Source organism: Phoca vitulina, unplaced genomic scaffold, assembly GCF_004348235.1.
Source record: "Phoca vitulina isolate PV1807 unplaced genomic scaffold, GSC_HSeal_1.0 scaffold81, whole genome shotgun sequence".
Lineage (NCBI taxonomy): Eukaryota > Metazoa > Chordata > Mammalia > Carnivora > Phocidae > Phoca > Phoca vitulina.
The window spans coordinates 1,462,369-1,489,605 of record NW_022589784.1 but is presented as its reverse complement, the minus strand read 5'-3'; the positions used below and the strand labels follow the sequence as shown (position 1 = coordinate 1,489,605).

General features: G+C 62.6%; 1 protein-coding gene across 4 annotated transcripts in view; it reads right to left on the bottom strand.

The window, feature by feature from the left end:
- DOT1L (DOT1 like histone lysine methyltransferase) overlaps positions 1 to 27,237 on the bottom strand; it is a 64,349-nt gene that overhangs the window by 13,032 nt on the left and 24,080 nt on the right. For 3 of the 4 annotated variants that reach the window (XM_032394516.1, XM_032394520.1, XM_032394517.1), the window contains exons 3-19: positions 25,813 to 25,887; positions 22,784 to 22,847; positions 21,130 to 21,358; positions 19,130 to 19,224; positions 18,589 to 18,651; positions 11,972 to 12,027; positions 9,560 to 9,639; positions 6,644 to 6,712; positions 5,794 to 5,900; positions 5,323 to 5,364; positions 4,391 to 4,501; positions 4,061 to 4,295; positions 3,461 to 3,574; positions 2,663 to 2,754; positions 2,147 to 2,248; positions 1,399 to 1,536; positions 558 to 683 (exon numbers count right to left, since the gene is read on the bottom strand). In XM_032394516.1, the coding sequence (XP_032250407.1) occupies positions 558 to 683; positions 1,399 to 1,536; positions 2,147 to 2,248; positions 2,663 to 2,754; positions 3,461 to 3,574; positions 4,061 to 4,295; positions 4,391 to 4,501; positions 5,323 to 5,364; positions 5,794 to 5,900; positions 6,644 to 6,712; positions 9,560 to 9,639; positions 11,972 to 12,027; positions 18,589 to 18,651; positions 19,130 to 19,224; positions 21,130 to 21,358; positions 22,784 to 22,847; positions 25,813 to 25,887 (1,798 nt within the window). Of the gene's footprint in view, positions 1 to 557; positions 684 to 1,398; positions 1,537 to 2,146; positions 2,249 to 2,662; positions 2,755 to 3,460; positions 3,575 to 4,060; positions 4,296 to 4,390; positions 4,502 to 5,322; positions 5,365 to 5,793; positions 5,901 to 6,643; positions 6,713 to 9,559; positions 9,640 to 11,971; positions 12,028 to 18,588; positions 18,652 to 19,129; positions 19,225 to 21,129; positions 21,359 to 22,783; positions 22,848 to 25,608; positions 25,888 to 27,237 lie in introns of all 4 variants that reach the window. The other variant, XM_032394518.1, reaches the window with a different exon arrangement.

Sequence of the window (27,237 nt, the reverse complement as noted above, 5' to 3'; positions counted from 1 at the left end):
CCGAGGGCCTGGTGACCAGGCGGGCTTCACGGTGAAGCCAGGCTGGGGAGACGCCAACAGGAGGCCACAGCCTTGCAAACGGAGCTTCCAGACGCCCACGATGGCCGCACACCCTGCCGTGGTCCTGCCGTCCCCGGAAGGCTACACACCTGGTCAGCCAGCTCCGGGAAGCCTCGAGAGGAGACAGACCTGTCCGTTTCTCCTTCCTCCCAGCCCTGTTTTCCAGCTGACTTTGGCAAAAGGTGCAAGCTCTTACAGTTTCCCGCGCAAGCACCAGGCTCCTCACGGGCAGCTTCACAAACGGCTCGGTAAGGGGCACTGGGGAAATCCTAGGTTTTGAATGGAGCCCGAGACGCTCTGGGAGCAAGTGGGGCCACTCAGATGCTAAGCCCCTCGCTCCCCTTTGAGGGCCAGAGACAGGGATGCCCGGGATATCCAGGCTGTTACTGCAACACCACAACGAACCCCCTGTCCTTGGCAGCAGGACAGCTCCGGGGGGGACGGCTAATGGCGCCGCCACGGAAGCCCAGAGAGTCCCCCACGGCCCCAGCCCCCACCTGCAGCTCCAGGCAGTGCCTCTGCTTCTCGGAGATCTGGGTCCTCAGGGCCTGCTTCTCCTTCAGCAAGTTCTCCAGCGACAGCGTGGACCAGTCCAGCTTCAGCTCCTCACACCGAGCCTTGAGCTGTGGGGACAGGGAGGTCACGGTTGTGAGCCCCAGCCGGGCAGACCCCCGCCCCGGAGCACGCACAGCTGTGGGGAGGGTGGGCTGGGCAGCTGTCCGCTCAGCGGAGGGCAGAACCTGGGCTCTGCGGGGAGACACAGCCGATGTCTGGGCAGGTGCCTCCGAGCGCCTGTCTGCCCGGAGAACGGAAACTGCTGAGAGAAGGCCAGGCTGAGGAGGCAGCCCAGGGAGGAGACCGGGGTTCCCCTGTAAGAACACCCACAGGAAGAAAAGCGAGGGTGCCCGCAGGATGGGACACGGAGGCCCCGTTACAAGTGACGCTCCTGCATGCCCGGCAAGTGTGCCCTGGTCCCCAGGGGGGTGAGGCCCAAGAGATCTGCACCCTGGCCCAAGGGCTGGTTAAGGAGACTGGCACGGGGGCTGTGGGGGTGGCAGAGGGTATCGAAGCCTGGGCCGCCTGGAAAGCCCCGTTTAGTGAAGGCGTCAGAGCCTTTGGAGGGTCGTGGGCCCCGCTGATTCCAATGTGCTCTGACAGCCCAGGGAAAGAATGCACGGCCACGTCCCGCTGCAGACTAGGGGGTCCCGGGAAGCTCGTGCTCGACAAGGATGCCTGGGCTCTGGCGAGCACCCTCTCGTCCTCTGTCCAGGGCCCACACCAGAACCACAGCCTGCAGGCCCAGCCACCGAGGAGGCCCGCCCTCTCCCAGGGGCCCACCAGCTGCAGGCTCTGGCTTCTCAGCTCCCTGTTGTCTTTCTGCAGCTGCTCCGTCTGTTCCCTCAGCTGCTGGTTGTGAGCCGAAATCTCCTTCTGCGCCTGAATCAGGTCGTTGTAGGTCAGCGCCTTCACGCCCAGCTGTGGACACACGACAGCAGAGGTGGGCTTTCATGCAGGAGCGCGGAATGGCAGGCAAAGGGCAGGGGGAGGCCTCAGCGGGCCCGAGCCGCCAGGGACTGGGGCTGGGGGCCATTTGGGGGCAGTAAGGGGAGGGCTAGGGCGGCGGCCGATGGCAGTCAGAGAGAGGACCTACAGTGACCCAGAGAAGGAACAAGGGGCTGGCCCCCAGGGCACGAACCCAAGCCAGCAGCCCTCCAACTACACACATTCTACATCCCTCTGTCAGAAGACGTGAAACGTCAAAGCACCGGAAAGGAGAAGGTCCTTCCAGCTCTCAGCACTGGGGCCTGCACCCTGCTCCCGCCCCCACCCACCCGATCCCGCACTCGGGGCTGTCTGCCGGGCCGGTGAGCCCAGGGCGGCAGCTGTGTCTCCGGCACCCCTACCTCGTCCCCCCCACCCACCCGGATCCCGCACTCGGGGCTGTTTGCCGGGCCGGTGAGCCCAGGGCGGCAGGTGTGTCTCCGGCACCCCTACCTCGTCCCCCCCCCCCACCCGGATCCCGCCCTCGGGGCTGTTTGCCGGGCCGGTGCGCCCAGGGCGGCAGGTGTGTCTCCGGCACCCCTACCTCGTCCAGTTTCTGCTGGAAGAGCCTCCTGATCTCCTCCTTCTGGGCCTGGCAGTGGCCGAACAGCTGCTGCGCAGCACCTAGCAACCGGGCGTTCTTCTCCTGGGGGGACGGCGCGTGGTGATGGCAAGGCCCTGTCCCCACCACGTCCCTCCCCACAAAGGGCCTGAGGGGGCTGCTCAGCTGGACACGCCCTGGCCCAGAAGGCCAACACCCCTCAGCCGTTCTTGCTGGTTAAGAACGTGACCCCGCTGCTTCTCCCTCTCCCACTCCCCCTGCTTGCGTTCCCGCTCTCGCTGTGTCTTTCTCTGTCAGATAAATAAATAAAATCTTTAAAAAAAAAAAAAGAACGTGATCCCCTGGTGAGCAATGAGACCCCGTGGTGAGCAGTGAGACCCCGTGGCCTTTCTGGAACCAGCAGGGACAGTGTGCGGGCCTGAGAAGAGACTGCTGCTTTTCCTAGAGCCAAGGCACCTTTTGGGGGACAAGAGGTGGGGGGCACGGGGCAGGGCTCACCTTCTCCTGGTCCAGCAGCTGCTGCAGGCTGGCCTTGTACTGGGCGGTCTTGGTGTATGCCAAGAACTGCAAGTACTGAATCTTAAAGGATTCTGCAAGAGATCAAATACCCAGTTTAGTGCAGACGTGACCCCACTGAGGCCAGCAGGAAGGAGGAGGGGAGGCCTTCAGAAATGAGTCAGCGGGGGGCAGCTGCCACCCCCAGAGGCTGCTGCAGTGTCCGTCTCACAGCCTGCCGACATGCCGGGGCCTTCGGTCCCCACCCTGGGTGCCCCTCACAGCACCTGCCACCACCACCCCATGTCTTCTTCCCTCCAACACCACGTGGGTTCCCGTTAGTAAATCCGCCCATTTTCTTGGGAAGCACGTTACCGACGTTGAATTGAGAAAACCGGCAGCTCCCAAGATGTGAAAAAGGGTTTCTTTCACCCAATTTTTAGAGATAAGCAGCCGCTCAATCTACCCCAGCAGCGTGAGGACGTACGCACTCAGCTCAGCAACACCGGGGGCCAAGCTCACCCGCGACACGGCCCTCCCAACCCCGCGCAGCGGACACGGGCCGGGTGGTTCTCTGGGGGCGTCCCGGGTGCTGGGGAGACGGCGCAGCCTCCCCGGCCCCACCCCCTCCAGGGCGGCAGCACCCCAGTCCTGGCCCCGTGTGCCCTGGGGCAGAAGCCCGCCCGCAGACGAGCACGTGGGCCCAGCTGGCGGTGGCAGCACTGGGGCTTGCGGGAGAAGCCCGGGGGGGAGCAGAGCCCCCCACCCCCTGCAGGCCTGCGAGGTCCCGGCGCGGCTCACCTAGCAGCTTCTGCAGTGCGGGCGGGGTGGGTGCCAGCAGCAGCTGGTCGGGGGGGTGCCGCTGCACACTGGGAGGTAGCTGATAAAACGGACTATGAGGTGACTTGTACGCATCTGCGGGGGGAAAGAGCGGCCACATGTCAGCGGCAGGCCGGTGCCCTGGAAGCTTCCTGCTTCAGGGAACCGGCCAGCTTGTTAACACAGAGACTGAACACGCCACCAGACACCGCGTCTCGGCACTCCGAGAAGTAAACTCGAATCCCCACATGATCTAAGAAATGCCCGGGAGCCGTGTCCCCTCTGTGCGGTCCCCCATCAGATCCCGGGGTGGCAGGATGATGGGAAGGCCATCTGGGGCTCGCTCTCGGGGAGCCCAGCCAAGTGCAGACAGGTGTGAGGACGCCCCAGTGTGCCCCCAGCAGGGTCTGAACATGAGCACTCAGCCACTCAGCACGCGGTGCTGTCCCGGCGGTCTCCTCCCCCCTCACTGCCGCCGGGGACAGGATAGGGACCCCACCCGCCGTACCAAGGAAGAGCGGCAAGGGGTGCGCTGGGACCGGCAGACTGCACGCCCGCGGGGCCCGCACGCGGCTGGCTCACCCTGCGGCGAGGGCGCTGCCGTCTGCGACGCGGCCTGGGCGTGCAGGAGGTCCAGTGCAGTTTGGCTCTTCTTGGGCTTACGCTCCGGGTTCGCGGTGCTCATCTTCTTGGGACGCCCGCGCTTCCGGCCGGCCATCTTCCGCCCCTTCTTGTTCAGCTTTTTCTTCCGGGCTTTGGAGGGTGACGGCTTTTTGATGGTGGTCGCCCCAGCTTTTTCTTCCTCGGCCCCGGAATCCTAGCAGACGGAGGGTGGGGGACGTCAGGGGAGCACCGGCGGGCCCATCCAGCCCCGTGAGCCTCCCTCCGCGGGGACGCGGGGCGAGCGCTCACCAGCGGGGTGTCCGCGGGCACGGTGGCCTTGCCCTCGGGCAGCTTGGTGGGAGTGGCCGTGGTGCTCTTGTTGTCTCGCTGCTGCCGGCGCCGGGCCGCCTCCTGCTCCTCCTGGAAAGCAAGCGCCAGCGGTGTCCGCAGCCCGGGCCTGCTGTCCGGCACAGGCCAGGCCGTGGAGCGCAGAGGAGCCCGAGAGCGCGTGCACGCACGCACACCCCCGTCCTCTGTCGGAAAGCAGGCCGCCCTCCAACCACGGGCGGCACAGGACCCTGGGGCTGGGGCAGGAGAAGCCGCCTGATGGTCATCTCCCCCCTGCTGGCGGCATGCCTGCCCACGCCGAGGGGCTGCGTGCGCTAGAGCGCCGTCCTCCTGAGACACTGCGGTAAGAGGAAGGACGGCGCCGGCCGGCTCCAGGGGGTGAGGGCGCTGGTCAGCACGTTACGACCCGAGTGCCCCTACACACGGTAGGAAGGACACGGGACCCCGGGTGGCTGGAGCCAGTCATCTCTGGGGGGGCCTCTCTTGCTTGGATACTTGTCTGAGGTGGCTGTGAGGGTGCGGGACGGAGTGCCAGAGTGGGCAGCGGGAGGGACGTGGGAGCCCAACTCCCGGCTCCCCGCGCACAGCAACTCGGAGCGTCCCAGCCCCTCTGCGCCTCGGGCCTCGGGTCAGGACAGCGTGAGGGCTCTTCGCCATCCCGGACCTCGGCATGGCTCACCAGATCACCAAATCCCATTTCAGAGACTCATTCAACCCATTCCCCAAAAACGTGCCCAAGAGTTGTGGCCACCGAGGCTGCTGAAGACGAGGCAGGTGAGCGTGTGGGCCCCAGGCCCCCGTCACTCAGGCCAGCCCCATTCCCCATCTGCACTGGCGCGCCCTCCACCCGCAGCGCACACACGTCATGAAGGCAAAGGAAAACACACACTTACCCTGAGTTTTGGATTTTTCAGACTAGAAAAATAGTTTTCAAGCTGAAAATGCAAAGAGAAAACACAAGGCAGAGTCTCAGTAGAAGTCTGCCCCAAGCCCCGTCGGGGTGAAAGCAGTAGCCCGGGCACGCGGACACCAGGCACGCGCAGAGCGCGGCGGTGGCTCCCGGACGGACGGCTGGCAGGGGACGCGCTCCTGCCCGGGGACCCTGCCGTGCGGGCCCGTGCAGACCCTGCGGCGCCATCCCACATGGAGCCAGCAGCCTCGCGGCGGGCCTGGCCGAGAACCCGGGCTCCTGGGAGGCCTCTGACAGCAGGGCAGAGCCGCCGCTCCACGCGTCCTCGAGACAAGGTCTGCCCCACACGAGGGCTGAGGACAAAGAGGGCAGGACAGACCAGGGCCCCCAGCCTCCTGACCCGCCCCCATCCGTGCTGAGGCCAGCTGGACGGCCCCCCACGCGGGGCACTCACTATGGTGCGGTCGATGGTGTGCAGGTAGTAGGAGACCGGCTTCCCCGTCCAGGACACCGAGCCCTTCAGGGGCGAGAGCTCCACGACGCGCATGATGGTGCCGATGTCTGCGAGTGAGAGGCCACGCTCAGGCCCCCCTGCACCCAGGGGCTGAGCAGGCAGCGCCCTCTGGGCTGCCTCACGCCTCGGGGGCTCCCGCCCTCCACGACAGACCCAGGGAGGCAGGAAGGGGCGGAGCTGCAGTCCCTCACCACCCCAGCCGCCGCCAGCACGCCCCTGGGCCGGGGAAGCTGGGTCGCAGAGGCGAGCATGGCTACGCCGAGGGGCTTGTCCGAGGAAAACAGCGACAAGCCTGGGGCGGGGGGCATCGGAAAGCACTTGGAGGACGACTTAAAAACAATGTGGCGACAGGACCTCCCAGCAGCACCCGAGAAGTCACGAGCCCCCGAGGCCCATGCGGCCCGGCCCAGGGGCCCGGCTGAGCTCCTGCCGCGGGCTCCCTGCCACCAGCCCTCCCTGCGCAGGCAACCGCCGCCTGCTCAGGCCAATCAAAACAGGGACGCGAAGCGCTCGGCAAACCTGTCCCTCTGAGTTCCACACCGGGCCACCCTGCCCGCAGGGGACACAGGGCCACGTGTGGGGACGTCTGTGGTGGTCAGGACTAGGGGTGCTCCTGGCACCGAGGGGGTGGGGCCGGGCGTGCTGCTGAAACCCCCACAGCGCCCAGGACACCCCCACAGAGAACGACCTGCCCTGACGTGAGTAGCACCAGGGGGACAGGCCCCACGTTGACACACGTCAGATGCTTAAAATCACATATGTCAGTAATTCAGCAGCGAGAGTTTCTTACCACTCAAGTTTCTGCTGTTTATTCTGAAGTTCAGAGGCGCAAAGGGTTTCGAGGACACGATTCTGCCACCTGAAACACAAACACCAGTTACTGCCCTTCGTGGGGGGACAGCTACACATACACAAACGGAAGGAAAACGGCGTCTGGCGGAGGAAGGAGCTGCCACGGGGACAGCAGCACGGCTGAGTCCCATCCGCTTCCCACAAGTCAGAGCAAAACCAGGAGACGCTTTCCCCACGGAAGTCTGTCCCACGAGCGGCCCTCGTGGACAAACGTGCTCTGGGCCCCACAGTGCTGCCCCGCAGAGCTCCCAGCTGGGGGTCACGCCAGCACCGGACGGACACCATCGGCGAGGACATGCGCCCCCTCTGCCATCTCGGTACTTGTGCGGACGAGTCCCACAGTCACAAGCGAGTGTGAGTGGCCAAGGCAAACCCTGAAGTCCCACCACCGGACTGCCAGGCGGGCCGGCCACGCTGACAGCAGAGGTTCCATGTGCCGAGTTCTAAGGAGGAAAAGACGCACAGTGGGAGGCTCATGAGGGAGCTCCCAGCACGCGCCGTAGGAAACACTGCAGATGGGTAGGTGCACGCTCTCAGAAGCCATACTTCTCGGTAGGAGGAAGAAAGAACCAAATGGAAAAGAAACACACCTGCCGGCCAGGGCACCCCCATCCCGAGGAGCACCCAGCCACCCAGCCCACGTGCTGGGCTCTCCTGGATTAGGAGCACCAAGCTGTGCTGGGCTCTCCTGGATTAGGAGCACCAAGGCCGCCTCCAGGCCATCGCAGAGCCTAGAAAACCCAGCAGCTTTAGCACTTGTGTTAGGAGCTGCAGTGACTGGTCGAGGATGAGGGCACTGCCCGAGGCTTCCTGCCCAGGCCCCTGAGCACAGGGCCCAGGCGGGCCGATGCCCACAGTAAGGTCACAGCCTGTGGTCTGCTCCTCCAACAGAGCATGTCACCCTGAGGACCAGGGAGGCCAGCCACGTTCATGGCCAGCCACCACTCAGGACGGCCACCCTCCAGTGCACCACAGGCCACAGGAGCAGCCAGGAGGACCCGAGAAGGACGGGCACCCAAGGCAGAGCTCTAATGAGGATGGCAGCAGCAGACCCAGAGCCTGGCCACCCTTCACCCCGGGCGTTTGGGAGGAGGGAAGTCCACAGACTGGGGTCTGAGCCCTTGGCTGGAGGACTTGACCCACAAGCAGTGGGTCCATCTCGATCCTGAAACACAGTGGGCTATGACCAAGAACTTCGGATTCAGTGTGACACCGAGCTCAGCCGGACAGAGGGCCCTCCACTGTCCCGAGACTTTCTCCACGTGGACAAAATAAGAAATGAAACAGCCAGAACCTTGACTCTCGGCTCAGTGAGGACACACAAGCAAGAGGCATGAGGGTGCAGACCGAGGGGAGCAAACAACCAGGCAACATGGCCCTCATCATGGGAGAGACGGGAGGACCCACTGCGGCCCGGCCCGTGCGCCCCAGACAGCGCCCAGAGTGACCGGCACCTGCGAGAAGGGGCTGATGTTTCTCTGCCCCCCAGGAGCTCGCTGGGCTCTCCTGTGCTGAGTCAGAGCACATGCGCGGCAGTTACAAAGGCCTGAAAGGCGTGCAAATCAAACTAGTTCACTCCCACCTACTTAGAAGGTTCTAGACTGGATGGTCTTCTCTGCCTGACGTTCCAAGTGCACGAGGGCTTCAGGCACAGCAAAGCGAGAGGAGACACTAAGCTGCGCTGCCTGGCGCCTGGCCACAGCCTGATTCCCCTACCGGCGGCTAAGCTGGGGCCCGAGGGTGCACGTTCCCTCGTCCAGCCGGCAGGGCGGCTGTGGGAGCAAGACACGGGGCCCCACGGCACACACACCTCTGGCGCAGAGGGATTCTTGAGGCCACCACTCAGGACGGCCACCCTCCGGTGCACCACAGGCCACAGGAGCAGCCAGGGACAGCAGAGTGCTCCCGGGAAGGAGCAGCTTGCTGGGCCAGGTCGCAAGGTCGGCTGAGAGGCTGCATGCCAGTGCGCCGGCCCCTAGTCTCAGCTTGCCAAGATTCAGAAAACAAACCTTTCCCTAGAAGGTTCAGGCCAGATACAGTATAGGACCTCACTCTACAAAACCACCCACACAATTCCAAATCTAGAAGCCTCCACAAGCACAAGGAAAACACAATCCTACCTAAATGCCAACCGACTCCCAGGGCAACAGCCCAGCTGGGGAACGAGAGCACGGCTTTCGAGCTCCTTCCAAGACGTCCCCCACAGCTGTGCCCAGCAGCTCCGCTGCAAGTCTGAGACTCACGACGCAAAGGGGCCTTCCCTCCCCCCACCAGGGACAGGAAGGTAGACGAGGGCGGCAGGGGCAGCTCTGGCCGGGCTGAGAGGGGCCCAAACACAGGAAAATCCCAGAAAAAGCCAAGGAGGCCCATCTGGACGACCCCAGTGGCCTCACTGCCCCCAGGTTAGGGTCACCAGATGGAATAAGGACGCCGGTCGAGTCTGAATTTCAGGTACAGTGAGTGATCCCTCAGTATGAGCTTGTACTGACACGTTATTGGCTGTCTCCAGGGAATCTGAGTGTGACTGGATGGCCTGCAGCCCACCTGTTAATGTGGCCACCCACCCCAGGTCCCTCGGGCCCACTGGCAGCTCCTGCCTGCGGGAGGCCCAGTCGGCCCCGCCGCGCATACTGATCCGGGAGGCACCCGGCCCGCAAGCAGGGGGCAGAACCGCCGTCAGCAGACTCCCGGGCCTGAGGCCTTCCGCCCGGCCCGCACGTGGAGGGCTGTCAGCACTTACAAGGGCCCCAGGCCCTGCGGTCAGTGCGGGAGCCACAGACAGACCCGAGTGGGTCTCGGGCGCCAGGAGCACATGCTGACCGTGACAGGGCAGGGTGAAGAGGGGGTACGTTACCTTCCTTCATGTTCGCAAACCGCTCCTTCAGCTGGTGATCCACCTCAGGACCAAAGGCAAAATTATTCACAAATATAACACTGCAAAATAATATTCCAGTTGAGTAAAATGAAGGTTCCATTTCCGCACGTGTAGAGTTCCAGTGCACACCACGCCTACCGCCTCCTCCATCAGCTCCCCCAGCCCGGGGACGGGACCCGGGGCCCGCGGGGCCCAAGGGACAAGCCGGCTGCACTGGTGGGTGGGTGGTCCCCGCCTGCCCCCAGGACGTCCCTGGGGTGGGAATGTGGACGGCACAAAGGTCACCTGGGGACAGAGGTGTGAGGACCCCATCAGGCTGCATTTGAAAGGGAGCCGCCTGAGGACCTGCAGGACCAGAGGCAGAGTCCTTCTCCTTCCTCCCACGCGCTCTGGCACCGGACAACCCAGGAGCCTGGGTCCAAACACGCCAACCGGGGCGGCCGGGGAGGCTGCTGCCCCACTCTGGGCGCGCGGAGACGCAGCCCTGCCTGCCCGCCCGGGCCCAGCTCGTGCCCACTCGAGGCCCTCTCTGAATGGCTACACTCTCCACGCAGCCGTCAGCTGGGTCATCTCAAGTCCCACAGGTGAGACAGCTCCCGACCCAGCTGTGCGGCCCTTCTCTCCCACATAAGTGCCTCCAGGTAAGACCTGGGCCAGGGGGCAGAACTGCGGACAGAGTGTTTACGTCCTCTCTTGAAAGGGACAAAAGACAGACTGGGCTGATGGCCATCCCCTCGCTGCTTGTTTTGAGTCTCGACAGTCTAAAATCGAGACTCTGGAAGCCATCATAGCAACCAGGAAACAGAACAGTCACGGGTGACCTGACCAGAGCGAGAATAGACACCAGACGCCCGGTGGGCAGAGCAGCAGGGAAGAATCATTAAAGACACCGATCAAGCCCAGTGCACTCTCCCTGCCCCACCGCACCACAAAGCTGAGGACGGGAGGCTTTAGGCTGAGGCGCAGGCGTCCTTGGGAGCCAAGGGACGGAGCCCTGACGAGACAGCCGGGCGGAAAGAGCTCCCACAGAGAGCAAGGCTGGCCTGTCCCAGTCCCTACTCGGGAACAGAGCCTGGGAAGGCAGGACATGAGCCAGCAAAGGCCCTGGGGACGGCTCTGATGCTCCGAAGGCAGCCGCCCCTCCCATCTCATGCACGAGGAGTCCGAAGCAGAAATGGAGTCCCTAATAAGAAAGGGGCTGGAAGGGGCACCTGGGTGGCTCAGTCGTTCAGCGTCTGCCCTTGGCTCAGGTCATGGTCCCAGGGTCCTGGGATCGAGCCCCGCATCGGGCACCCTGCTCCGTGGGAAGCCTGCGTCTCCCTCTCCCACTCCCCCTGCTTGTGTTCCCTCTCTTCCTGTGTCTGTCAAATAAATAAAATCTTAAAAAAAAAAAAAGGGGGGGGCTGGGAGGGGAGGGGACGCCCCTGCCGGGAAGCAGAACACCCGAGGGGTTGTCAAGGGGATGCTCTCCCATCACCAAGGCCTGTTCCCACTCTGCCTGCAGGACAAGGGGCAGACGAGGCCCAGGGGACGGTGCCCTCCCCGTGAGCTCTCACATCGCCAGGGTGACCACAAGATGAGACACCTTGGCCCAGATGCTGCTGGCCGGCACTGGAGAGCCCCAGACCCCCACGGACGGGGATGCCCATGGGGTCAGCAGGAGTCTCTCAGGACAAGGGGGAAGACCTGGCCAGCAGGGGAGAGCAGAGTGGACCCAACTCAGATGAGGACTCCTCGTGGGACAGCCACAAAGGGAGAGGCTCTGGAAAGAGCAGTGCCCAGTTCCCACCTGCCCCCAGGAGTCAGTGGGGACTACGGGGCCACAGGCAGCATGCGCCTGAAGGAAAGACAGAGAGAAGCCAGACGGCAAGGTCCCCTGAAACAGTGGGCCACCGTCGGCAAGAATGACTTCTCCCCAGGAAGATGGCTCTGGGCTGTGCAACGCCTCTTGGGTCCCCAGGCTTCCAGCAGCCTCCAGCTGACTGGCACACCCCTGCCTGAGGTCAGGGGAAGGGCTGCAGACCAGCTCCGGCCCACAGCGGGTCCAGAGGAAGGTGTGGGCAAAACTGCAGCACCCCAGATGCGTGGGACAAGACGCCACCCCATGGCAGGTGCAGAGAAACAGCCCTGCCCCCACACCCGGCTGGGGGAGGTGCGGACACAGCAAGGACCTGCACGCTGAGCGCAGGGCCGAGACAGCCGGAAAGGGCCCTTCCTGACGGGCAGCCGGGGGACTGCCCTGGGGCCCTGGGTCTGACTCCCGGACCACCTGCTCAGCTACAGGCGAAGGACGGGGAGAGAAGGAGTTCGCCAGCCACCTCTCCCAGGCGCACCACAGCTCGCCCCACGGCCAGCACCCTCCCCAGGGGCGCACGCCCGGCCAGACCCTACCTTGTGTTGGCAATCCGCTCTCTCCACTCTTCTGAGAGAAAGTCGCCTCTTTCCAGCTGAAAGAAAAACAGGAGGGAGACTGACTCAGGAGGCCTCACCCAGCTTCGCGCCCTGCCCGCCCGCCCGCGGAGAGGAGATGAAATGAACGCTGTCACGGAAGAGGGGACGACATAAGACCGAGGCAGTGGTGGCTCCGGAGGGTCCAGCCCCAGCAGAGGACGCGCTGCAGAGCCACACTGAGCCAGCCGGGGGCGAGCCCGGGGCGCGTCCACGCGTGGTTCCCAGCCTGCTGGCGGTTCTGGACAGAACGTGGGCCGGCTGGCCACGGCTACAGCGGAGAACAGTGGTCGTGCCCTCGGGAGGCACCCGGGGCACAGAGTGCCGGCCCGGCACGCGGCAAAGGCCGGGCTTGCTTTCTGTACCACAGAAGTGCAGGTGCAGCGGCTGAGCCCGGCCTCCCGCGCCCGCTCACCTGACAGCCCCATCCACACCTTCAATGCCTGCTCTCTGCGCACCCGGTTCTTCGTGACCGAGCTGTCCGAGCTGTGGCACTCAGCAAACCAACAAGTCTACCGTTCTTCAAAAACGCCATCACACCAGGCCTCAGTGGAGGCCGAGGAGAAGCGAGAGCATACATCCCCACAAAACCTGCACACGCGAGGTCTCGGCAGCAGGACTCAGAAGAGCCAACAACGGAGACAATCCAAAATGCCTATCAACGCATCCACCGCGCACGGGAGCGTTCCCCTGCCAAGAACAGGAGCCAGGCGCCCACACGTGCAGCCCCGGGGACGGACCCTGAGCCCACGACCGTCAGGGAGGGAACCAGACACGGAAGGCCACACGGGGTGTGAGTCCACGTGAGTGACACGTCCAGAACAGGCTCATCCACGGACAGGAAGGGGGCTCGTGGGGGTGGGGGGTAAGGAGGGGGTGACTGTCCTCACCTGCGACCCTACAGATGCCACGAGGTGACAAGAACCCCCACTCTCCTCAGGAAGACGGCAGGAGCCCACTGGGGCACTCGGCCTGCTGTCGCTCAGAAAGGGACAGAAGACCCTGAGCAGAGACGGTCCAGTAAGCACTGCTGACCCAGTGCGGAGGCCGTGTGCCAGGCCAGGAACCGGTCCTACGCCCTCCGGCGCACGCACAGAGACCACCCAGGGTATCAAGTGTACGTGACGTGACGACCACGCAGGGCGCGGGTGGTGGGGAGAGGGGGAGGTCCACCTGAACACTCTCAGGCACTGTGGGGGGCTGCCCACATCCCAGCTGTCCTATCTCTGAATCCTCTCCAACCTGTGGAGCTTTCTGAATCTGCCACACTCCCGAGGACAGCCCTGCCAGGCCTCAGGAGTGACTCGAGTCCACAGTCTTACTGGTGCCGCAAGAGAGAGCTCGCACGGCGGGCCTGAGACTTCCCTCCCCAGAGGGCGGCTCGCAAGGCTGGCCCTCGGCGGCGTCTGGAACCGGACTCCGGGCTCCCACCACCCTCGCTGCCGGGGGGCTCGGGTCCCTGAACCGTCTGTGCAGACACGAGGTTCGGGCTGAGCGCCTGCTCCCCTCCCGGAGTCTGGGGTCCTGGCCCAAGCCGGGCAGAGGGGCCCGCGAGACCGACCCCCGCAGAGAACCGGGCGCTGGGTCTCTGCCGGCCCCCTGGAGACCACACCTCACACACGCGGTCCTGTCTCGTTTGGGGGGAGCTAAGCGCGTCCTGTGGGACACCCGGGGAGAGGACTCTGGAAGCTCTTGCCTGGTGTCCCCGCCCCGGCCCCCACACCTCTGCCCTGAGCTCATCTGGCTTCCTGTCCTCTCTGTATAAACCATGGCTGTGGGGTCGACCGTCTGCTGAGCCCGGGGGTCCTCCCGGCATATCCCCGCGCTTGGGCCTGGGCCCGGGCCGGACACGGATGCTGTCAGGCACTTCTCCATGTGGCCCGCCTGCTGGCGGCTCCCCGTCCAGGCCCCGCGGCAGCAGCTCTGCGTGGGCAAGCTGCGACCCTCTGAGCCAAGGCCCTGGCTGTGCTGCTGGGGCTGGGGCACCCGAGTTAACAGTGGCCAGAAGGGTGCGTGGCCTTCCTGTGCCCCGCCCAGGGACCCCATGAGCGGCCCCAGGGTCACGGAGACCTCCAAGTACAGAGAAATCAGAGAAACGGGACGACGCGGAGAAGGCCCTGGGCACGTACAGGTGCAGAGGGTTTCAGTGCCCAAGACCACGCGTGCCACAGAGATCACTGGTCTGCGCACGGACCCAGGTGCAGCCCCCCCCCCCCAGGCTGCCCCAGCTCGCCACATACGTGGTCCTGGAGGCTGCACCCACCCCTGCACGGAACACACACGCTCTCCAGTCAGGGGAAAAGAGCACAGCGTCCGAGAACGAAGAGACCGAGGTTGGCCCCACCCAAAGTCAGGTGCGCGAGCGCCACCCACGGACACACCCTGGCATTCGGCGAACCTGCCCAGGAGCAGCCCCAAGTCCACAGACACAGTCCAGCTCGGCCGAACCCCCAGGCCCTGTCCCTTGGCAGCAGCCGCCTGCCGGTGACCCAACCCAGCCCAAGACCAGAGGGGAGGTGGGCCAGTGCTTCTGAGATGCCTGGGGCCCCGGCTGATGTGGCCCAGCCACCCCAAGGACCACAGAGGCGCCATCCTGACGTGGGCAAAGCTGGAGGGGTGGCAGGTGCCCAGGGGGAGGCCCTGACATGTCCTGGAGAGAGAGGCCCCTGCCCCCGAGTGCAAGAAGTGCCTCGGCGCAGGTCCACAGACACCCTGGCACCGCCCCCACGTGGTTCCTCCACGAGGCCACAGCCACCCAAGGTAACAGGCTCTTGACGTTCGAGACCCGCTGCATGCCAGGCCCACCCTACGGGGCGCATCGTGAACAGCATGGCTACTGTGTTGTGGGGGCTCTGGGGGCCTGGACGCCAGCCTGGGCGGGGCGCTGGACAGAGCGTCTCCCAGGCGGAGGGGACACCCTGAGCTGAGACAGCCCGGCCAGCAGAAGCCGAGTGGAAGGAGGGAACGGGGCTCTGACAGGAGGAGGCACGGGGGTGGGTAGGCAGGGCTTGGCGCCCGGGCACCGCTGAGCTGCAGGACAGGGAGGCGGCGGCCACACGGGGTCCTTGGCCTGCACAAGCAGGCTCTGGGGCTTGGAAAAGCACATGGGCTATTTTTAGACTCCTGTTGGCTCTGTTTCCTCTTAGGTTCTTAAGTAACAGAAGCAGGACTCCGTCCGCCAACGAGGACGCCTGGTCAAAGCCACAGAAAGCTGCTGGGAAGGCCTCACGAGATCCAGGACACAAGTTCCCGCCAAACGTGGGTGCTCATCAGTCAGCACACGCTCACCACAGCCCGCGGAGCCCTCTGGAAACAGACAACAGGACAGCAGAGGCACGGCCGGCTGCCGTCCTGCGGCCCGCTCCTTCCACACACCCCCCGCCAAGGTCGTGCCCAAGTGTCCTTTGAGCCAAATTCTATTCGCAGCCACCTCGCAGGGGCTGAGGCGGGGCCAGTGAGCACTCTGCCCCACACGAGACCCAAGGAATGAGACGGTTTCCACGTGGGGAGCCCTCCCGCATGCCGACCACGACCCCGGCTGGAGACAAGAGAAGGAAGGAGGACGATGGAAGGAGAAGTGGGCGAGCAGCGCCCCCAGCCTCACCCCTGCCCATCGCCGCAGCCGAGAGGAGCTGCCAGAAGCTAAAACCAGGCTACAAACGGAGTCCTGGAAGCCGTGCCTGGAGCACAGGGGCCGTTTCTGAGAAATGCGGCGACACCACTCCTACACTCCGGGCTGGGGCTTTCTCACCAGAAACAAGAAGTGGTTTAAAACACGAAAACCTGTGTTTTAGGAAGTCCATTTAGGAATGCAGTCAGCCTAAGAGCAGATGTGGGGACCGCGCGGGAACAAGTTCCTGGAAATGGAAACCCACTGGACTCCCCGCACACTCAGCCCGACCGGCAGACCCCAGGGAGCCTCAGACGGGGGCCCCGGCAGAGAATTTCAGAAGAAACTGCACCAGGAGACAGGGAAGAGAAGCCAGGTCCCACTCTGCCTGTGCACGTCCTGGCTCCAGAAACACAGAACAGAAGCAGAGGGTGCAGCTCCTCTCCCCACGGGGCCGGCATCACCGCACACCCAAAGGAAGGAGGAAGGAGAGGTACAGGCCGGGATCGTGGACGCGGACGCGGACGCAAACACTCTCGACAACCTGGCGCGGAGCGGAAATCCAACACCGTGTGAAAACCACCGCGCACCACGACCGGGCGGGACTCACCCAGGCATGGAAGGCTGGCTGGACACCCGTGCTTGCCACGTCAAGAGGCCAAAGAGAGATCCCAGGAGCGTGTCAACACATGCAGGGAAGGCATTTAACAAACTCTAACCCATTCAAGATGAAGATTCCCAAAATAAGAACAGAGGGGAACTGTGTCCACTTGCTAAGGAACACCACAAAATACCTACAGCTCCCATCACCTCCACGGTGAGAAAGTCAAAGCTTTCCCAGTGGGAAGGAAACAAGGAACAAGGCCACGCGCCCCTTCCACCACTGCTTTTCGGCAGCGGACCGTACATACCTACTGTTACACTGGCTCGTGCAGGAAAACAAGAAAAATAAAACATACACAGCTTGGGAAGGAAGACATAAAACCACCTCTGTTCACAGGTGACACGATCATCTATGCAGAAAATTTGAAAGAATTCAGGAAAACAAACAACCTGGAGCCGGTAAGCCAATACAGGAACATTCTAAGGTAAAAATAGTACGTTGATACGCAACAGACAAAAGTCAATTACTTTCCTGTAAAACCAGCAACGGACAAATGGAATTTAAAATTAAAAATACAGTATCATTTACACAGGCACCAAGACAGACAGACAAACAGACTTCAAGACCTACAAGATGTACAAAACGTACACGAGGCAGAGTCAGTGCAGGAGAGGCAGGCCGCGTCGGAGGCAGGAAGCCGCGATACCGTCCAGACGGCCGTTCTTCCTGAGCTGCTGCGCGGAGTCGATGGCATCCCGACCCCAGCCCACCGCGAGCTCTGAGGTGGACGCCCACAAACTGACTCTACGCTGACTCCACAGTTTATCTGGGGAGGTGAAAGCCCCAGCAAGGCAGACACAGCGTGGAAGGAGAAGAGCCAGGCCAGAGGACGGGCGGACGCTGCCCGAGCGAGGACTTGCTACAGAGCCATGGTAACGCAGACGGTGTGGGCTGGTGCAGGAGCAGACAGACAGACAGACAGACAGAGGAGCAAGGGCAGAGCCTGCAACCACGGGGCTGAAATGGCTGGGCCTCCAAGTGCAAAGGAAAGGACCCAGGTGCTGTCCTTACAGCCTCACGGCCCTACAGGTAAAACACCGCTATAAAACTCCCAGAAGACGCCAGGGAGCAAGTGTGGGTGACCCTGGGTTTGGCAATGACTTTCAGACACTACAGTGCAGGCATGACCCACGGAAGGAGAGGCCATCAGGCTGTCCTAAGGAAAGGAAAACCTCCTCTTTCCCCTTCTCCCCACACCCCAACTGACCCCCAGCCCGTGATCGCATGACTTATTCTAGGTCCCTAACGCAACAAGGAATGCTGGTTCCAGCTCAACAGTCAACGCCCCCTGGTATGGCTTGCTCTGGGCTGGTGACAATGGAGAGGGCGAGACGTGAACACTTGTAAGAAGTCTCCAGGAGGGAGGAGCAACAGGGCGGGCCGTGGAACCAAGTGGAACTTTGGTGATTTGGGCCTCGAGCTCTGGGTATGTGTAGGTAATGGCCTGAGATGGGAAGAGAAGGAGGAGGTCAAGATCGGGTTTGGACACACTCTGTCTGCGGTGTCCCCACAGCGGCCGAGTGAGTGTGGGCTGCATGGCCACAGTGTGTCCAGAGCAACAGAGAGAGTAAGGGATGAGTCTTGGGCCCAGACACGTTTCGATGCGTGAGACGCAGATGCTCCGGACAGGAGTGGAGGCCAGGGGTCTAGAACCCCGGCCGGCCAAGGAGCGTGGGCACCGCAAGGCTGGGCCGAGCAATGGAGGCCGAGGCGCAGCGGCAGCCAGGAGAGCTGGGGGCACGTGCCGCCCCAAACCTGAGCCTTGCCAGGAGGAGGGACTCAGCATCTGGGTCACACGCAGCCAGGAAGGCAAGGAGAAGATGCCACTGGGCTGGCCAGTGGACAAGGGAAGAGGCCTTGCCATCCACACCCCGTGGCCCAGCCCCGCGCCGCTGCCACGACACCGAAGGAGGGCTCCCTGAGACCCGCCAGGTGCCTGCAGACACGCCGCACGGGACTGCGTTCAAGCGTCTGAGGGCTGGGGCAGAGGGGCGCCGCCACGTCCCACCCCTGTTCTCAGAGGGCACGGGGCAGGGTCAGCCCCCGAGGAGGCCCAGAGAGGGCAGAAGAGGCGGGAGAGGGAGGAGAGTACTGCTGTGCCGAGCGGGCCTCCCCCCACACAGCGCCGCACGCCCCGCTCGGCCGTGCGCACTGCGCTCCACGCCGGGCGAGGACAGGCAGGGAGGGCGTCCCAGGAGGGAAGAGGAACGGCGGGTCAGGGGAGGAGGAGACACAGAGATGGGAGCTGGATCGTTAGCCGCAGGGGCATGGAGCGATGGCACTCACTGTGTATTCTGCATGCTTTTTTCCATACCATTTCATCCACTTCCTGAACTCTCGGTCCATGGTCTGCAAGGGAATGATCCACAGCCCGTCAGCGGCTCCCCGCGGCCCCTTCCCCCACCCACCCCACCCCGGGACAAGCTGGGACTGCCCATCCACCAGCCCGCAGCACAACCCCTTGGATTCCGGGGGCTGCAGGGGAGGACAGACGGCAGGACCTCAGAGTCCCCCAGATGCGCAGGCCACACGCTCTACGGGCATTTCTGGAGACGCACCTACTCCCCAAAGCCCACTGACCCCATCAGGCAGACACGGGCACAGCAGTGGTGCCCCTGGGCGTCTGGGGGAGACCAGGCTGTAGTCCCTGTGGGCAGCACACACAGCGGGGCCCCGATGCGCAAGCAGAGACCGAGCAGCCCCTCCGAACGCCCACCTTGATCTGTCCTCCCCGCCTTACACCCCGTGGGTCACGGCAAACAAAGGTTTGAAAGAAAAGAGATGCAAACACACACACACACCTGTGTCCCGCCCCAGAGTCACTCACCTCCGCGTACTTGGCTGGGATGTCCGCTTTCTCTACGCCATAGTGATGTTTGCAGTTGGTGGCCGCGGCGACCTGCAGCACGACCTGGCCCACTCCTTCAGAGAGACAGAGGTACCGTCAGATGCAGCCCCGGGGACAGAGGCGGCACCGACCCAGAGTCGAGGCCCAGGACAGGCAGGTGCCGGCCATGGGGGTCAACAGGCAGAGGCCTCCGGTTCCCCAAGAAGGTGCGAGCACTCTCCAAGGTCACTAGGATACGCCAGTGACCCAGGCCGGGAGCTGAGCCCCCACTAGGGGGACGGCCATCTGGCCTACGCGGCCTCATACTGACAACACTCCAGGGCACTCCAGGGCTCTCGCGAGGGGAACCTGCCCTCTGTCTACCTCTGCAAGGCTCCCGTGTGACCGCCACAGCACGGCATGGCCGGCCAAATCCGAAATCCCCAAGAACACCCGTCAACACGGCATCGACGGGGCTCTGATGCATACCAGGAGCGGGGTCTCCAAACCACGGTCGTGTGCTGGCCTCCCCGTGCGGCCGACAAGCAGGCCGAAGGCACCAACACGCCCAGCTGGGCAGGTCACTAGGGGCAGCGTGCGGCGCCCTGGCGCTCAGACCTCGTGTGCTCTCCCCTCCCACATGGGTCGGTCGTGCCTCTCAGATTATGTGCCGGGAGCCCTCTGAGTTTGCACTTTGAATAGAATATATTCAAATAATAAAAATAAGCACACCAGGGTGCCCGGCTGGCTTGGTAGGTGGAGCGTGTGACTCTCAATCTCAGGGTCGTGACTTCAAGCCCCACATTGGGGGTAGAAATTACTTAAAATAAAAAATCTTAAAGAAAGAAAAAAGAAAATAAGCCCACTACTTAGAAACACAGGGTAAATGGCAAGGCCCACGGCGAGAGGACACAAGGGTCGTGGCCAAGGGACGGGGGGAGGGAGGTTGAGAGCTGGGCATGAGGAGTCAGGCAGGTGCTTTCCAAAACTCCTAAACCTTCCAGTACACGCAGATAAATTTTGTGGCCTTTTAGATAACTGACTTTCGAAGTATTTTTTTTTTTTTTTGAGAGAGCGCGCGCACATGCACACGCACGAACAGGGGGAGGGGCAGAGGGAGAGAGAGAGAGAGAATCTCAAGCAGACTCCCCACTGAGTGCGAAGCCCGACACGGGGCTCGATCTCATGACCCTGAGATCATGACCTGAGCCAAAACCAAGAGTTGGATTCTCAACTGACTAAGCCACCCAGGCACCCCTAAAGTATACACATTCTTATTAAAATACGAATTCTGTGCTTAAAAAAGCTCAAATTCATGACGACATCAAAAAGTTGTCCTCGCCCGGTGTTCTGGGCCCTTTTCCAAGCACCGAGGCCATGCCGGTTTGAGACAGGACGTTGTCTGCAGCACAAGGCTGTCAAAACAAGGTCACATCCAGGTGGCAGAGCCGCCCCAGAGGAGGGCTGTGCGCGGGGTTCCTACGGCAGGCTGGCAGCCACATCATCAGCCCTGTCACCTCAACACGCCCCATCTGGAATCAGCCAATCCGAGGCGTTTGTTTATTCCGTACAGTCTATAGTTCATCACGTGGACACCTGCTAGGCCGCACTGAGGACAGGCCCTGCCCTCAGGAGCCTTCACTCTGGTGCCAGAGGACCAGCCATACATAAAGGAGGGGGGCGGCTAGTGAGAGCCGGCGGGTGTGGGGAAGGGGCGAAGACACCCAGCAACGTGGGGGGCTGGTCTGCAGTGGTCACTGGGGTCCCCTCTGAGCCAAGAACAGGTCCCGCAAGGCAAGCAAGGGTGAGAGACAGGGGAGGGCCCTTGGGAGCACGACGACCCGGCCTCTCCTCTGTGCAGGGCACCAGCTTGCGGTGGAGAGGGGCGGCCCCCACCGCAAGGGGCCGCAGGTGACCTGGGGTGCTGACCGAGCCGCCTCCTCCATCTCTGGGGGCCAGGGAGGCTGGCGGTGCTCACAGCACGGCCTGCCCACACTCACCACTGCCCAGGTCCACAAACAGGTCGTCCTCGGTCATCTTGATCTCGTCGATCATCTGTGCGACCAGGTCGAAGGAGGTCTCCCCGTACACCTCGGGGGAGAAGGGCTCGTAGTTGTTGAGCTTTTCGGGGTCCGTCACCGAGTGGTTGTAGACCTGCTGTAGGATGTGCCGCAGGAGCCCGTTGGACGGCCGCGTGTTCAGCTTCATGGGCTGCGTGGTCCCCTTCCACTAAGACGGCAGAGGAAGCCCCGCACACGTCACACGGGCAGTGGTGCGCCCCGGCGCCTGCCCACGCCAGACAACGGTGTGCGTGCTCGCGGGCGGCCGGCCACGCCGCCTCCCCAGACAGCAGAGGCCACCCTGCAATCCTGGCCTCAAGCACACTCCCCACTGAGTGGGGAGCTGCACCTTCACCCGAAAGCCTGTCTGGGAAAAGAAATGGGCCAAGAGCCACGGAGCGAGCCAGCGCCTCGTGGGTCCTTGTCAGGGGCCTCAGGGGCCAGAACCAGGCCAGGACCCGTCCAGCTCATGCTGGCCCGAGGAGGGAGTCCTCAGGCTCCCAGCCCTGGGGCGCCACTGAGGCCTAGTGCCCTAACCCCTCACGGTCCACCCCCTTCTGACTCATGTCGGCTGCCCTTCAGCCTCCTGCGGCCCTGGCAGCTCCCAAGGGCCTTCCCAGCCTGGGCCCAGGCCACCGCCGTGCAGGGCACTGGAGGCCGCGTAGCCTGGCCACCACGAGCGGCCCAGGTCAGCCCCAAGCCTCAGGCCCCACCTCCTGCCCAGGACAAAACCAAGGGGAGGGCTCTGGGCCGAGGCAGTGGGTCGGGGGGGCCCACACAGCTGACACCCAGAAGGACTTCTCTGAACCCCGGTCCCTCACACAGGAGGCCAGAACATACTCATCTGACTCAGCATCCCCCTCCCCTCCCGTCAGGAACAGTGACGGGGATGACTGCCCAGAGAGCCCAGGCCAGCCCGTGCTAGGCCCTCGGGGCTGCATGGCCCGACACCCCGCCATAGCCTCCCCTGACGGCAAGGCTCCTGCCGGAGAACCCCCACCCCTGGCAGGAGCCCACCCTGCCTAGACAGTGAAACTTCCTTAGAAACAGGAGTGACCCGCTCTCTGGAACTGCTTTTGCAGCCTGGCCCGGCCTGGCTGTCGTCTGTTCTTCACCAGGCGAAGGCTCCCCAGACCCCAGCATGGTGGCAGAGGGAGGTGAGGACAGAGCCCCAGGCCTCTCCATAATCAGAATATCCCAAAGGGATGGCAGGAAAACACTCACAACACAGCTGGCTGAGGGACAGGAGAAGCCCCGGGCAGGCTCCTGACCGCACCTGCCTGCCTCAGCCCGTGGGGACGGGGCACCGACGTGAAGGTCCATATGCACTGGAGACCCCGGGGATGAGCACTCAGCATGCCAGGGACAGGGGCTGAGGACGCACCCCACCCCCAGCCCGGTCCCAAGAGCAGCTCCCGAGACACCTCCCACTGGGGGTCAGCAGTGGCCGGCCCCATGCCGCACGTGTGGTCTGAGGGGGTCTGTGAGGCGTGTCATTGAAACTACCCAGGAAACGTGACGGCAGCTGGGGGCAGCACCCCCGCACGGCTCCCCGACAAGCAGACGCACGTGAGGGAGGGCAGAGGCCACCTACCAGCTGGTGGATGCTGTCGATGGCACGGTTGTATTTGTCACAGAGCCTCTGCATGCTTTCGAAGCTGAAAAGGCAAGGGAAGGCGCTGGTCGCTGCGGAGCTCAGAACAAGCCACAGGGGCCTAGCAGGCCTTTCGGGAGGGACGGCTCCTGGACATGCAGAGCCAGCTCTCCCCTGGTGAGAAGGCAGAGGTCACAGGGCACCGAGGAGAACCACGGGTGGGCAACAAGGCTGAGCCCAGCGTCTGGGGCTGAGGCGGTCTTCGGCTACGTGGCCAAATCGTGTACCTCAGGGCAGCCTGCGGAGGTCACGGCTCACGGGTCAAACCCAAGGTGAATGGTGTGCCCAGCAAGTGTTAGGTAAGAGAAAGGGCTCCGCACAGCCTTCATAAAGCACTGCGGCTGGGACCCGGCCGGCCCAGACTCCCCACCCAGGAGATGGACAGAAATCCCACCTGCTCCCCAAGCCGGACCCACTGCCCCAGGGCAGTGTGCATGGGCCCTACCTCCTTCCCCGGGCCGGAAAGAGCCTCCATCTCAGCCCCAGCTTGATGGGCATGGGGTCCACCCAGCGGCAGAAAGGGCCCGCTGATTCTCCTGGCAGAAGAGGACACCGCCCAACACCTGCCCTACAGATTCCAACTCTTCCACAGACGCAAGCAGTACACGTCAGATACCGAATGAGTGCCTGCCTGGGAGTTGTTCACGAGACAGGACTCTCCCAGACCCCACCACGCTTACTCCAGGTATGACTTTCAACGAAATCCAACCTAGGAGGTCCCCCCAGGACTGACTCTGCCTCCAGGGGACACTGCGCGTTGTCTGGGGACATCTGGGGACATTCTGGGGTCGAAGGGGTGGCATCAAAGGGTTGGGGCCAAGGATGCTGCTCAGCCTGTGACAGTGCCCGGGACGCCCCGCAGAGGACGACCTGCCTGCTATGAGCAGTGCCGGGGGGACGTGCTCCGATGTCCACGCGGTAACGGAGGACACCACGTCAGCTGGGGGCCCCTGTCTACCTACATGCACACACCGCAGCAGGGAGGCTTCCTCCCCGAGCCCGACGCCAGGAGCCTGGGAGAGGTCCCTCCACACGGGACACGGGAAGCAATGACCATGCTGTGTGCACCCCAAGCCGCCCGCCCCACTGTCCCCTGCATCTTCACTGACAGCCTGCCCCTCATCCTCGGCCCCAGATTTACCCCAACAGCTCACGCGCACCCTTCCTTTACAACAGAAATAAAAGGATTCAACTAAGCTGGCTCCCCTGACAGCAAGTCCGAGGTCCCCGTAGGACAGCCGCGGTGGAAAAGCGAGAGAAGTGGAGAGCGGGCAGGAAGAGCAGTCACTACCAAAGCGTGATGGGTCCTCACACAGGACAGTGACGGAGCCGCCCCGGGCTAATGTGGTGACCTCAGGAACCCAAGCGCAACAATGGGCTGTGCCACTCTTCCGGAGGAGCGGGCCACGGACATGGGCAGTGCCACCGGTGCAGCTGCCCTAGCCCCCGCCCCCGCTCAGCACGGGGCCAGGCAAGGTCACAAGAACCAGGACCTGGCAGTCCGCGGCCCCGGCAATGCCCAGCGTCTGAGTGACACTCCTTCGCCCTCCTAATTGGCCAAATTAAAGATCCAAGACCTCTGGCTCCTAGTTTCTCGTGCAGCCCTCAGGCAAAAACGAAGGCACCACTTTGTCATTTTATTTCCTTGTGCTTCCCCTCCGCCTGGACAGCTGTGAGCCACCAGGCCTCAGCCCACCCCGGAGGTGGCCTGTCCCTGGACGATGCACAAACGCTGTGGGCTGGCCCTGCCACCACCTTGCTTGAGAGAGAAATGAGGATCCCCTACCACGAACCTGACCCCGCGGCCGCACCGGTCCCTCAGGTGGATACCTCCAGACTGGCCCCCCGCTGCCCACTCCCAGTCTTTTCTAAGCCAACTGAGTTTGGAGGGGAAGAACCTCAAACACCCCCCTGCAAACATCTTGTAGCCATACTATCCTGAAAAATGCTGGCTGCTCTCGGCCAGGCACAGAGCAATCAACCCATTGTTTCACTGGCCAAACGACTAAGGTCCAAGGGTCAGCACCCGTATGCACCCTCACCCTGGGAGTAAGAGAGGTCTACCCCACTCCTCGGTGTGTGCCCATGCTGCCAGATGCACGTGCACCACCCGAGTCCATGGGGCCACCCTACGGCCCAGGGGCCTGGATGCTCTGCATGAGGAGTGAGCACAGTTCTCTTCTTTCTCAAATGCTGAGCCAATTATTAAATGGGGAACAAGGCAGGAGGCCAGGGGAATGGGATCAGGGCTGACGAGCAGACCAAGAGGCCCTCCAAACACAAGAGTGAGACCAGGTCAACACCACCTGGGTGCCGGGTCCTGTTAGGGGCCCCTGGACTGTGCACCTTATGGAGAGCGAGCTAGCAAAGCCCACAGAGGACACGATCCTTCCGTAAAGACCGCAGCGCCCCTGCTAAGCCTGCCAAGAGCTAAAGCGGGAGGAGCCTGGAATGTCAGCCTTCCTTCTCAAAGAGAAACAAAAAAACTCCAGGCAGGCATTCCAGAGACGGCCTCACCCTTCTCCACCCACAGGACTCTCCTCTGAGATCCAGGACGTGCCTGCAGGAAACTGCGAGAAGCGGCCAAAGGGCTGGACGCACAGTGACGGACCAAACCCACTGAGACCCAGGCGGGGCTGGCCAGAGCCCGAGCCCCGGGAGGCCCGTGCAGAGGCGCTGGCCCCAGGCAGGAGCACTGGGTGCTGACGGCCGCCCGCAGGGAACACAGCCCCTCGGCAGCTAGCTGGGGCCGACTTCACACATACCAGGCGCCGTTTCCGCAGTGTGGCATTTCCAATTCCGTCCTCGCTCTGACAGCCTCTGCCAATATTTGATAAACATTTCCTACCAAAATAACTTCATGGAGGCGACAGCCAACTCTCAAAGGAAATTGCAGACCAGCTTGTGCCGTCGAAGAAGAGCTGACGGGAGGCCGCGTCCCCAGCAAGCGTGGACAGAGCTCTGCTCACCTTTTGGTGTCGTAGTCGATCAGAACGTAATTCTCCATAGCAAGCTTGAGGTCTGGGATCTCTTCACAGACCCATCTGAAACACAAAAGCAGAACCTACAGTGAAAACTATTCTCCATGCTCTAGTTTTTACTCTCAGCTGTCTTAAACACTGTTAACTCCCAAACATTAAAAAAAATCCTCATTATTCAACTCAAAATGCGCAAGAGAAAAGGGCGGCATTACTTCAGAACAAACCGCGTGAGGCTGTGGCTGACGCTGGGACTCACATGGTCTGTGGAGCCCCCGCCAGGGTCAATGGGCCCACATGGGACGGAGCCGAGGAAACCAACCCACTCCAGGCAGAGAGCTCGGCACGCACTGTGTGCCCCGGGAGTTAGCAGCAAGTGCCGCGCCACGAGTTACCCGAGCCCAAGACAAGAAGCTGCTTCAACAAACACGCTGCAAGAAACAGAGAGATGGAGGGGAGTCGACAGAGTAAAGAGACAGAAAAACACACCAGCCAATCCCAAGGCGTAACCCTCGTTGGATCCTGATGCAACCCTGACAAAGGGCCAGGGGAGAGGAGTCGACACTACAGATCTTCCAGAGAAAACCCAGGCCATTACGGAAAACGTCCCGCCAAGAGATCTGACACCTTAGATGAAATGAACTAATTCCTGGAAAAACACAAGCAGGCGAAACCGACACTAGAAGAAAGGAAACATCTCAACAGCCTCGACCCTACGAAAGACCTTGATTCCCTGATCAAGCACCTTCCCACAAACAGACCTCCAGGTCTAGCTGGCCTCGCTGGGGAATCCAGACACTTAAGGAGGAATGACACTAATCGCTTTCAGTTTTAGGAGGCCAGTGTTACCCTGATGCCAAAACCAGAGGGAGATAAAGCCTTGGAAACACAAAGTCGGTATCAAACAGGAAATCTATCCACTAATATCCCCCATGAATACAGACACAAAAATCCTCTAAAAATACTAGTAAACTAAAGTCAGCAATACATGTTAATCAGGTGGAGTTTATTGCAGGAATGAAATCACTGTCCTTCACCTCATTAACAGAATAAAGGATAGAAAGTAGTAGGATCATCTCAACAGATACAGAAAACACCCAAGCCAAACCCAAGCCCCACACAGGATAAAAACCCCCGAGGAAGCAAGAGGTGGAAAGAGGTGTGAGGGGAGTGCTGCCCACGCGCCCACTGTCTCTGCTCTGCCTGCCGGCTCCCTGCGGGCTCCCGGCCGGCTCTGCTCTGTGGGGACAGGAGGTCTCCTGGAGGAGGGAGGGCCGCCCTGTCCCTGTGTCCCTGTGTCCTCAAGCCAGACTCCCTCGCCGGAGCAGGAAGCAGCTGCTGAGTCCGGTTAGCAGTTTCCTTCATCGTGCCCCGCCAGCCCCAACACACACACACACACAGAGCGGCCCTCCAGCC